Raw genomic sequence first — 13,267 nt, 5'->3', positions numbered from 1 at the left:
CCAAAACCTCACAGAGTAAAAGGAAGCACCAAGTTTAAAGGGCAAGATGGCAACAGTATCAGCTGCTTTCTGCTCATCCTTTCTCCCTCCTGGGACCATTTCTGGAAGGGTCGGTAAGCAGAAGCCAATCACAACCCCCTCTTTATCTTCTTGGGCTCCAAAATCACTGTGCAGGGTGACTGCAGCCATGAAATTAAAAGACGCTTGCTCCTTGGAAGAAAAGTTATGATCAACCGAGACAGCATATTAAAAAGCAGAGACATTACTTTGCCAACAAAGGTCAGTCTAGTTAAGGCTATGGTTTTTCCAGTAGTCATATATGGATGTGAGAGTTGGACTCTAAAGAAAGCTGAGTGCTGAAGAATTGACGCTTTTGAACTATGATGTTGGAGAAGACTCTTGAGAGTCCCTTGGACTGCAAGGAGATTCAACCAGCCCATCCTAAAGGAAATCAATCCTGAATATTCATTGGAAGGACTGATGCTGAAACTGAAACTCCAATACTCTGGCTACCTGATGTGAAGAGCTGACTCATTGGAAAATACTCTGATGCTGGGAAAGATGGAAGGCAGGAGGGAAGGGGACGACAGAGGATGATATGGTTGGATGGCATCACTGCCTCAATGGACATGAGTTTGAGCAAGCTCTGGGAATTGGTGAAGGACAGGGAGGCCTGGTGTGTTGCAGTCCATGGGGTCACAAAGAGTCAGACATGACTGAGCAACTGAACTGAACTGCTTCACCCACCTCTGGCTTCCAGACCCAGAGAAGTATTGAGCTGGAATAGATGGAGATGCTCCAAGTGGATAACAATTTGAAGCTTTTATTATTACACTGGACCAGACAGCTTAATTATTGAAATGAGACTGCTCTTGTGATTTAAATGGATGGGAACACTATGAGATTCACTTTCAGTTTCACCCCAGTGATGAGAAGTACTTGCCCACACAAGTTTGAAGTATCAGCGGGAGAAGAGTAAATTTTTTATTTGATCATAGATAGTCAGGTTGGTTCAGTAAAATGACAGCGTACATTTTGTCTTTTTGCTTCAGGTATTTTTATTTGTTTTTCTGATTATTTAGCAGGCTTTGGCCATTCGTTAATGTGAAATTTTAATTTTGAACTCTTTCTTCCTCGAGCTCAGAATAAGAAGAGGAATTCTGCTTAGTCTAGCACTTTTCATACTTAAGAAATATAATGCTGTCCATCTCAGCCCTGGTGCAAAAAGATGAGCAGTCTTTTAACCCAATGCAGAAATAGGTTGACAAGGAGGCAAATGGAGATGTTGAACAACTTTCTAACTTTTTCAGAAATTTGCTCTTTGCTGTGTGGTTTTATTAGAATTATAAATTTTTAGACTGTTCTGTATAAATTTCATTAAATATAACGAAAGGCCATTTTTTATTCTCTATAACATGGTTGCCATTTCTCTCATTAAAATAAATGGTAGCAAACAGATCCTCTGGAATTTATCACCTGGCAAAGATTTCCTTATAGTTTTCACATTTCACATAGGCCAAACAAGAATAAGAAGGTCAATATTTGAGTTGTGTATATACATCTACCCTAATCGAGGTTAAAATATCTGATTAATATTGGGAGGTGATATACACTGTTCCTAAATTCAGTGAATGAATAAAAACTTACTAGTCAACACTGCATCTTGTGCTATATAGATTAGACCTTTGACTTATGGTTGGAAATGACTAGTATTTCTTTATAAAAAGTGAGATCTCTGCTTCAGTTCAGTTCAGTCGCTCAGTCGTTTCTGATTCTTTGCGACCCCATGAACCGCAGCACACCAGGCCTTCCTGTCCATCACCAACTCCCGGAATCCACCCAAACCCATGTCCATTGAGTCGGTGATGCCATCCAACCATCTCATCTTCTGTCATCCCCTTCTCCTCCTGCCCTCAATCTTTCCCAGCATCAGGGTCTTTCCAAATGAGTCAGCTCTTTGCATCAGGTGGCCAAAGTATTGGAGTTTCAGCTTCAACATCAGTCCTTCCAATGAAGGACTCCTTTAGGATGGACTGGTTAGATCTCCTTGCAGTCCAAGGGACTTCTCAAGAGTCTTCTCAAATGCCACAGTTCAAAAGCATCAATTCTTTGGCTCTGCTATACCTATATAAATTCATATTTTCCTTTAAAAATGTTCTAATTGAGCTGACTTTTGCATTTGAAACATGGTGTTTTCCCTCTAGTAACTGGGCTGGGTTGTTAGCATCTCTTTCTTTGACCAACAAAACAAATACAACGGTAGCATTTTCCTTGCAAACAGTGTGTCTGAGGAGCAAATCTATAACCTGAGCTTCACTAACAGAAAGATGTGCTCAAAGTCTAGCCAAATGGAGTCAAAGTTTTCCACCTGACTAACTCCTCCATTCCGTTCCGTTCCATTCCGTCGCTCAGTCGTGTCCGACTCTATGCGATCCCGTGGACTGTAGCCTGATACTGGAGTGGGTTACCGTTTCCTTCTCCAGACTAACTCCTACCCATCCTGTAAGAGGCAGCTTAAGTGTCAGATCTCCCAATAAGTCTTCCTGAGCCTCCCACGGCAGATTAGGTGCTGGTCTTCTAAATCTCTGTGGTCACTAATGTGTATCTCTCTCTTTACCCTCACCATGTTATACTGCAATCAACTATATGGGGATCAGACTTCCCTGGTGGTGCTGTGGATAAGCATCTGCCTGCCAATGCAGGGGACATGGGTTTGATCCCTGGTTCAGGAAGATTCCATATGCCATGGATATGGAAGATTTCATAAGCCCACGTGTGTCACAATGACTGAGCCAGTGCTCTAGAGCCTGCGAGCAGCAACTACCGAAGTCAGTGCAGTGCAATGAAGAGTAGCCCCTGTTCGCTTCTACAGAAAGTCCGTGAATAGCAAAGACCTGCTGCTGCTACTGCTAAGTCACTTCAGTCGTGTCCGACTCTGTGTGACCCCATAGACGGCAGCCCACCAGGCTCCCCCGTCCCTGGGATTCTCCAGGCAAGAACACTGGAGTGGGTTGCCATTTCCTTCTCCAATGTATGAAAGTGAAAAGTGAAAGTGAAGTCGCTCAGTCATGTCTGACTCGTAGCGACCCCATGGACTGCAGCCTACCAGGCTCCTCCAACCATGGGATTTTCTAGGCAATAGTACTGGAGTGGCTTGCCATTGCCTTCTCCGAAAGAAGACCTAGCGTAGCCAAAAATAAATAAATAAATATTTTTTAAATTAAAAAAAAAAACCCATATATATGGGGACCTGTCTTCTGTACTACAGTATGAGCTCATCGAGGGCAGAACCCACATCAAATATGGCATCTTTTTATAGTGCCTCAGTACTTAAAGCTTCCCAGGTAGCTCAGCTGGTAAAGAATCTGCCTGCAATGTGGGAGACCTGAATTCGATCCCTGGTCTGGGAAGATCCCCTGGAGAAGAGCACAGCTACCCACTCCAGTATCCTGGCCTGGAGTATTCCATGGACTGTATAGTCCATGGGGTCACAAAGATTTGGACACGACTGAGTGACTTTCAGTTTCATTTTCAGCAGTTAAATGGTGCACACTGTACTTGAGTTTAACAATTGTGGACTGAGTATGTTTATTACTTTGTTCTAAGTCCAAAGTCCTTCCTGAGAAGTGAGCAAGGGGATGGGAGAGAACGTCTCAATGAGGCTTAGAAATACAGATGTTCACTCAGGTCTTTCAGAAGCACAGCCTCACTTGAGTCCTACCATTCAAGCTGTAGATGCAAATCTAGGGAGATCATATCCCCGTTTCCAAAGCACCAAGGCCTGAGTGAAAGAAAGAAATAGGACCTTTTACCCACACACTGACTAAAGAAACAATGAAATAGAAAACTTACGGATAAGTGAGTGTAAAAGAGAAAGGGATAATTTGGGGCCCTCTAGAAAAGGAGAACAATAGTAGCCTGCCTCTTCTACTCATATATATGTATGTATGTATGTATCTGAAACACTATGATCAACAAAAGGAAAGAATAAAGCGAAATCCCAGGAGGAAAACAAGGAGGAAATGTTTATGGATGCAGATCTTACCAGGTAATGGAAGACCCATCCCCAAGGATGGCTCTTATCTCCTCCCGGCATCTCTCCTGATGCTCAGGGTACAGAGCTAGGTGGTAGAGGAGCCAGGAAATGCCTGCTGCTATAGAGTCATGCCCTGCCACCATGAATGTGTTCACCTCGGACCATAGGTCTGAATCTGTGAAGCTATCATTTTCAGCCTAGAAAGAATAGTAGAGATACTTTTATGCAGTGTCATTTACAGATGTTTGAAGCCCCAATCAGTTTTAGGGGGAAAAACTAGCTATCAAATAAGAGTTTTCATTTTTATTCAGTTTAACAAATATATACTTTGAGTCATGCTTTGCCCAGAGCATAAAGGAGAACCAAAGACAGATAAGAAAAGCAGGCCCCGCAACGAGTTCCTGCAATCATTTTGTCAGATTTATCCAGACTTTTCAGCATCTCTTCCTCATTGATTTTTCAGCTTAATCTGATTCACTTTCCCGTGTTTCCCTGAACAACCAAGTATCTTTATGATAATCACCAAATCCTGCTGAATCTGTAAAAAATTTAGTCTTAATCTGACTCCCTCTAGTGACAGAATTGTAGAATTCAGTTTTTAATCTCAAACTATGCAGCACCAACGATCAATTCAAAAGTACTGTTAAATTTAGTTGATCAATTTTGCTTTTGTCTTCCTCCTCCCACTCATCTAACTACCCACAAAATTAACTAGATACATAAGTAGGCTCAGAATTTGAAAGATTTTGTTGTCTTCCCTCCTCCCTCTCATCTAACTACCCATGCAATTAATTAGATACATGAGTAGGCTCAGAATTTGAAAGACTTACCTGAGCAGAAAGGACAATATCCAGGAAGTCCCGGTATTTCGTCTTCTGAGTGTTAGCCTGCTTATTCTCATCCTTGAGGGAATTCTTTCTATCCTTGATTATCTTTTCTAGGGTAGAATAAATATTCTACATTACCAAAGTGACAGAAAAGTCAGTCAAAGTAAAATAAATCACAGAAAAAGCCATGACCCCCCAGATATTTTCAAATCTTGCCTAATTTCCTGAAATTGGAGTGAGAACATTTCATTTAAATAGATTTAATTTATGCAGGGAGGCTTCCTTGGTGGCTCAGATGGTAAAGAATCCATCTGCAATACAGGAGACCCAGGTTCAATCCCTGGGTCAGGAAGATCCCCCCTGGAGAAGGGAACGGCTACCCACTCCAGTATTTTTGCCTGGTGAATCCCATAGACAGAGGAGCCTGGTGGGCTACAGTCCACGGGGTCACAAAGAGTCGGACATGACTGAGTAACACTTAATTTATGCAGATGTGTATTTTCCCATCAAATGACAACTTTTGTTCAAAGTTCCAAAGACAAACACAACAGGCGAAAATATACTTTATATAACTAAGTAGGCAATATAATTAAAATAATTAAAAATGTAGGTGCAAGTAACCAATCATTCTTTTCTTTCTCAGTCTACTCTCTCATTTTCATGGAAAAATTATCACATGAAATGGAACAAAAAGGAAAAGACCAGCAAAGAAATGCCAACCTATATATAACTGAAGGGGCTGAAAGGAAAAAAAATATGGAACAGAATGTTGAAAATTATAATCCAAGAAAACTTTCTGGAAATAAGAGAAAAATTAAATCTGTATATTAAAGGGCTCATACTATGTCTGGAAAAATTGGAACAGAATAACCAATTCCTAAATATATATATATATCCTAATAAAACTATTTGACATTAAAGGCAGAGAAAAGGAAATTCTCAGAGATTCTAGACAAAAATATCAAATGACTTTTAATGATGATGAATTAAGCTAGCATCATACTTCTCAAGAACAATAAAAAAAAATCAAGGCAAGGTTAGAATATTTAGGAAAAACTCAAGGAAACAAAGTATGAGGCAAAATTTTTATCCAGCAAAACTATCCTTCATGTATCAAGTCTACCAAAAAAACTGTTATAAACTTATATGAACTCAGAAAATGCTTTGCTCACAAAGCCCATCTTGAGGAATCTATAGTGGATGAGCTTCATCCAACCAAGAAATTACTGGAAAAACTTTATTAAAATAACTGAGGTGGGCCTTTCAAAGATTTAATTCTAGATATCAGAATAAAATAAGGATAAAGATGTGGACAGAATAGTAACACATAAGCATTAAAAGTGAAAATAATGCTACTAAAAATAGGAGGAGTAGGGAGGGAAAAAGCTGGCTTAAAACTCAACATTCAGTCCCATCACTTCATGGCAAGCAGATGGGGAAATAATGGAAACAGTGACAGACTTTATTTTCTTGAGCTCCAAAATCAATGCAGATGGTGACTGCAGCCATGAAATTGAAAGATACTTGCTCTTTGGAAGAAAAGCTATGACATACCTAGACAGCATGTTAAAAAGCAGAGACATTACTTTGCCAATAAAGACCCGTATAGTCAAAGCTATGTTTTTTCCAGTAGTCATGTATGGATGTGAGAATTGGACCACAAAGAAGGTTGAGTGGCAAAGAATTTGTGTTTTTGAACTGTGGTGTTGGAGAAGACTCTTGAGAGTCCCTTGGACTGCAAAGAGATCAAACCAGTCAATCCTAAGGGAAATCAATCCTGAATATTCACTGGAAGGACTGATGCTGAAGCTGAAGCTCCAATACTTTGGCCACCTGATGTGAAGAGCCGACTCATTAGAAAAGACCCTGATGCTGGGAAAGACTGAAGGCAAGAGGAGAAGGGATGACAGAGGGCAAGATGGTTGGGTGGCATCACCGAATCAATGCACATGAGTTTGAGTAAACTCAGGGAGATGGTGAAGGACAGGGAAGCCTGGTGTGCTGGAGTCCATGTACAAAGAGTCGGACACGACTGAGTGACTGAACAACAAATATCAACAATCACTTTAAACATCAATGATTTACTACACCAATTAAAAGACAAAGAAGGTCAGAATGTACCTAAAAAACAAGATCCAACTGTATGTTGTCTACAAGCCCACCTTAAATATATAAAGATATACCTAGATTAAAAGTAAAGGGATAGAGAAAGATATACCATGCTAACTAATCAAAAGAAAGCTGGAGAAGCACTATTAGTTTCAAACAGAAGAGTTTTCAGAGAAAAGAAAATATTAGGGATAAAGAAGAGCATTACATAATGATAAAGGGATCAGTTATCCAAGAAGACAATGATCTTTAATGTGCATGTGCCTAACAAAGGAGTCTCAAAATGCATGAGGCAAAAAGTAACAGGACTCAAGAAGAAATAAATAAATCTACTAGCATAGTTGGAGACTTCAATATCTCTCTATCATAATGCACAGATCCAGCAGGCAGAAAACAAGTGAGGATATAGTTGAACTGAACAATATCATCAATCAACTGGATCTATTTGACAACTACAGAATATCTCACTCAACATGAGAACACTGACCAACACAGACCATATTTGCGGCCATAAACCATAATCTAGACTTTAAGAAATAGAACTCATAGGATGTATGCTTTCAAACCACAATGAAATAGAAATCAGTAATGGAAAGATAATTGGAAAACTCCAAATTATTTGGTAAGTAAACCACACACTTCTAAATAACACCTGAGTCATAGAAGTAATCTCAAGAGCAACTTAAAAAATATTTTGAATTAATGAAAATTCAAATACAATTAATCAAAATCATGAGGTGCAGTGAAAGCAGTGCTTAAAGGGAAACTTATAGCATTAAAAGAATTATCAGAAAAGAAGAAAGATCTAAAATCAATAATCTAAGTTTCTCCCTTGGGAAACAGAAAAAGAAGAAAAAAATTAAGTCCAAATTAACTAAATGAAAAGAAATAATAAAAATCTGAGCAGAAAGCAATAAAATTGAAATAAATAAAGAGACAAAATCAAGGAAACCAAAAGTTGGTTCTTCGAAAAGATCAATAAAGTTGATAAATCTCTAGCCAGGTTAAATAAGGAAAAAAGAGAAAAGATAAAATTGCTATTATTAGGTATAAGAGGAACCATCACTTCTGATCTTATGGATATTAAAAACAGACTAAGGAAATACTATGAACAACTCCATGCTTACAGTTTGATAACTTAGTTGAAATGCGTCAATTTCTTGAAAGACACAATCTACCAAAAGTCAAAAGAGAAATAGCTAATCTGAATAGACCTCTATCTATAAAACAGTTTGAGTCAATAATTAATAACCTTCCAAACCAGAACGGACCAGACCTGGTTGATTTCCTTGGTGATTTCTACCAAACATTTAGGAAAGAAATCCTGCCAATTCTCTACAATCTCTTCCAGAAAAATAGAAGCAGAGGGAGTACTTCCTGACTTATTTTATGAGACCAGCCATTATTCTCAGTCCTAAACTGAGACAGGCCTGGAATCTGGGACCCTTTGCTGCAGTGCTGAAAAGCTTGTACCTGGACACATCTCTTCTCAAGCTACAGTATACAAAGAAACTATATGGGACTAAAAATTATTGTGTGCGTGTGCAGTTAAGGCAAACTCTAGACCAAAAGGTATAAAAAACGCAAAACAAAACCAAAACCCATCTGCGGTTTCTGAAGGACCTGGAGCAAAAACTGGGTGTCAGGAGCAAAAGCAGGGTGTTCCGCAGGGCCCCCTGAACGCAACAACACAAAGGATGGGCAAACCACCTAAACCACCCTTCCAGCCAGACCCCTGGACACACTCCTATCGTCACCCCATGTAAGAAACAAGCTCAGCCACCCGCCTTGGGGACCAAGCAAGGGAGCTTGTCACTTGTTTCTGCTCCCTCTGGGAGCCCCAATGAAGGCTTGACTGAATTTCTTGTCTGGCTTCCAGTCAATTTCTATTGACTGGGGAAGACCACAAACCCCAGTGGGTATCAAAACCAAATAAAGACATTACAATAAAGGGAACATTTTGGAGGATAATTTGGTGGAGTCTTACAAAACTAAACTTATCCTTACCATGCCATCTCTAATCATTCTCCTTGGTATTTACCCAAAAGAGCTGAAAACTTAAGTTAATAAAAAAACCTATGCACAAATGTTTATAGAAGCTTTATTCAAAATTGTTGAAACTTTGCTTTTTGAAAGCAACTAAGATGTCCTTCAATAGGTAAACAAACTGTGATAAACTCACAAGTGAAAGTGAAAGTCTCTCAGTTGTGTCTGACTCTTTGTGACCCCATGGACTTTACAGTCCAGGGAATTTTCCAGGCCAGAATACTGGAGTGGGTAGCCTTTCCCTTCTCCAGGGATCTTCCTAACCCAGGGATCGAACCCAGCTCTCCCGCATTAGAGGTGGATTATTTACCAGCTAAACCACAAAGGAAGCCCTCATACAATAAAATATAATTGAACAATAAAAATAAATGCACTATCAAGCCATGAAAATACATGGAAGAACTTTAAATGCATATTGCTAAGTGAAAAAAACCAATCTAAAAAGGTTACATATAGTATGATTCCAGTTAATGACATGGAAGAGGTCAAACTATAGAGACAGTAAAAAAATTAGTGGTTGCCAGAGGAGTGGCACAAAGGAGGGCTAAGTAGGTGGAGCACAGGGGAGTTTCAAGGGCAGTGAAACTATGCTATATGATACTGTAATGGTGGAAGCATATCATTACATATTTGTCAAAATCCAGAGAGTATACACATAAAGAGTGAACCCTAAACTATGGACTTCAGTTAATAATAATGGCTCAAGAGGGCTTCCTTGGTGCCCCAGTGGTTAAGAATCTGACTTGCAACACAGGGGACACCACTGGTCCAGAAAAATCCCACATGCCAGAGGCCAACTTATCCCATGTGCCACAACCACTGACCCTGTGCTCTGGAGACCACCAGCCACAACTACTGAAGCCCATGTGCCCAGATCCTGTGTTTCTCAACAAGAGAAGCCAGTGAAATGAGAAGCCCACGAAGCACAAGTAGAGAGTAGCCCCTGCTGGTCACAACTAGAGAAAGCCCATGTGCAGCAGTGAAGACTCAGTGCAGTCAAAAATAAAATAAATAAATAAATATATATGTAAAATAATAATGGCTCAGCCACTATAAGAAATACACCATACTTATGCAAGATGTTAAAAAGGGAAAGTATGTATATAGGGGGCGGTGAAGAAGTAGCAATATATGGGAACTCTGTGCTTTCTGCTCATTTTTTCTATAAGCCTAAAACCCCCTGAAAAATACCTTATTAATTAAAAAAATACTACAAATTCTCTTTAAATGATTCAGTGTGATTTAGCACGCAAATAGATAGACCAATGAGTAGAAAAGAAAGTGAAGAAATAGATCCAAGTACATATGAAGAAATAGATCCAAGTACATTCAGTTCAGTTCAGTTCAGTCGTTCAGTCGTGTCCGACTCTCCGCAACCCCATGAATCGCAGCACGCCAGGTCTTCCTGTCCATCACCAACTCTAAGAGTTTACCCAAACTCATGTCCTTCGAGTCAGTGATGCCATCCAGCCATCTCATCCTTTGTCGTCCCCTTCTCCTCATGCCCCCAATCCCTCCCAGCATCAAGGTCTTTTCCAGTGAGTCAACTCTTCGCATGAGGTGGCCAAAGTATTGGAGTTTCAGCTTCAGCATCAGTCCTTCCAATGAACACCCAGGACAGATCTCCTTTAGGATGGACTGGTTGGATCTCCTTGTAGTCCAAGGGACTCTCAAGAATCTTCTCCAACACCACAGTTCAAAAGTATCAATTCTTCGGTGATCAGCTTTCTTCACAGTCCAACTCTCACATCCATATATGACCACTGGAAAAACCATAGCCTTGACTAGACGGACCTTTGTTGGCAAAGTAATGTCTCTGCTTTTTAATGTGCTATCTAGGTTGGTCATAACTTTCCTTCCAAGGAGTAAGCGTCTTTTAATTTCATGGCTGCAATCAGCATCTGCAGTGATTTTGGAGCCCCCCAAAATAAAGTCTGACACTGTTTCCACTGTTTCCCCATCTATTTCCCATGAAGTGATGGGACCAGATGCCATGATCTTTGTTTTCTGAATGTTGAGCTTTAAGCCAATTTTTTCACTCTCCTCTTTCACTTTAATCAAGAGGCTTTTGAGTTCCTCTTCACTTTCTGCCATAAGGGTGGTGTCATCTGCATATCTGAGGTTACTGATATTTCTCCTGGCAATCTTGATTCCAGTTTGTGCTTCATCCAGCCTAACACTTCTCATGATGTACTCTGCATTTAAGTTAAATAAGCAGGGTGACAATATACAGCCCTGACGTACTCCTTTTCCTATTTGGAACCAGTCTGCTGTTCCATGTCCAGTTCTAACTGTTGCTTCCTGACCTGCGTGTAGGTTTCTCAAGAGGGAGGTCAGGTGGTCTGGTATTCCCATCTCTTTCAGAATTTTCCACGGTTTATTGCGATCCACACAGTCAAAGCCTTTGGCATAGTCAATGAAGCAGAAATAGATGTTTTTCTGGAACTCTCTTACTTTTTCCATGATTCAGATGATGTTGGTAATTGATCTCTGGTTCCTCCGCCTTTTCTAAAACCAGCTTCACATCTGGAAGTTCATGGTTCACATATTGCTGAAGCCTGGCTTGGAGAATTTTGGGCAATACTTTACTATCATGTGACATGATCTCAATTGTGCAGTAGTTTGAGCATTCTTTGGCATTGCCTTTCTTAGGGATTGGAATGAAAACTGACCTTTTCCAGTCCTGTGGCCACTGCTGAGTTTTCCAAATTTGCTGGCATATTGATTGAAGCACTTTCACAGCATCACCTTTCAGGATTTGAAATAGCTCCACTGGAATTCCATCACCTCCACTAACTTTATTCGTAGTGATGCTTTCTAAGGCCCACTTGACTTCACATTCCAAGATGTCTGGCTCTGGGTGAGTGATCACACCATCGTGATTATCTGGGTCATGAAGATCTTTTTTTTTTGTACAGTTCTTCTGTGTATTCTTGCCACCTCTTCTTAATATCTTCTGCTTCTGTTAGGTCTGTACCATTTCTGTCCTTTATCGAGCCCATCTTTGCATGAAATGTTCCCTTTGTATCTCTAATTTTCTTGAAGAGAGCTCTAGTCTTTCCCATTCTGTTGTTTTCCTCTATTTCTTTGCATAGATCGCTGAGGAAGGCTTTCTGACTTCTCCTTGCTATTCTTTGGAACTCTGCATTCAGATGCATATATTTTTCCTTTTTTCCTTTGCTTTTTCACTTCCCTTCTTTTCACAGCTATATGTAAGGCCTCCTCAGACAGCCATTTTGCTTTTTTGCATTTCTTTTCCACGGGGCGGTGACTGCGAGGGACCAGGCAGAAGCGCGGATGAGAGGAACTACCCCATGTCCGAGGTTAGGGGCAGCGGCCAACAGGAGCAACCCCATGTCCAAGGAGCGGCGGCTGCGCGGGTGCAGGAGGGCTGAGAGGAGCTACTCCACATTCAAGGTCAGGAGGGGTGACCTCGTCCAAGGTAAGGAGCAGCGGCTGTGCTTTGCTGAAGGAGCCGTGAAGAGATACCCCAGGTCCAGGGTAAGAGAAAACCAAGTAAGACAGTAGGTGTTTTGAGAGGGCATCAGAGGGCAGACACACTGAAATCATAATCACAGAAAACTAGCCAATCTGATCACATGGACCACAGGCTTGTCTAACTCAATGAAACTAGGCCATGCTGTGTGGGGCCACCCAAGATGAGCGGGTCATGGTGGAGAGGTCTGACAGAATGTGGTCCACTGGAGAAGGGAATGATAAACCACTTCAGTATTCTTTTTTTATTATTATTCTTTTTTTTTAATTTTTATTTTTATTGGAGGCTAATTATTTTACAATATTATATTGGTTGGTTTTGCCATACATTGACATGAATCTGTCCCGGGTGTACATGAGTTCCCCCTCCCGAACCCCCCTCCCACCTCCCTCCTCCCCTTATTCTCCCTCTGGGTCATCCCCATATACCAGCCCCGAGCATCCTGTAACATGCATCGACCCTGAACTGGCGATTCATTTCACATATGATAATATACATGTTTCAATGCCATTCTCCCAAACCATCCCACCCTCCCCCAGTATTCTTGCCTTGAGAACCCCATGAACAGTATGAAAAGGCAAAATGATAGGATACTGAAAGAGGAATTCCCTAGGTCGGTAGGTGCCCAATATGCTACTAGAGATCAGTGAAGAAATAACTCCAGAAAGAAGAAAGGGATGGAGCCAAAGCAAAAAGAATACCCAGCTGTGGATGTGAAGCAAGGTCCAATGCTGTAAAGAGCAATATTGCATA

The 13,267-nt window shown here is 40.7% G+C and overlaps 1 protein-coding gene across 2 annotated transcripts in view; it reads right to left on the bottom strand.

Annotated features, from left to right (window-relative positions):
- The window catches only part of CYP4X1 (cytochrome P450 family 4 subfamily X member 1), a 47,920-nt gene that overhangs the window by 5,440 nt on the left and 29,213 nt on the right, over positions 1 to 13,267 (bottom strand). For both annotated transcript variants that reach the window (XM_055402708.2, XM_055402709.2), the window contains exons 7-8: positions 4,867 to 4,973; positions 4,046 to 4,233 (exon numbers count right to left, since the gene is read on the bottom strand). In XM_055402708.2, coding sequence (XP_055258683.2) covers positions 4,046 to 4,233; positions 4,867 to 4,973 — 295 coding nt within the window. The remainder of the gene's footprint in view (positions 1 to 4,045; positions 4,234 to 4,866; positions 4,974 to 13,267) is intronic.

Source organism: Moschus berezovskii, chromosome 4 (genome assembly GCF_049115385.1).
Source record: "Moschus berezovskii isolate FMDL1 chromosome 4, NW_MosBer_1.0, whole genome shotgun sequence".
NCBI lineage: Eukaryota > Metazoa > Chordata > Mammalia > Artiodactyla > Moschidae > Moschus > Moschus berezovskii.
The sequence above is the reverse complement of the archived record's forward strand: the minus strand, read 5'-3'. Positions and strand labels throughout refer to the sequence as shown.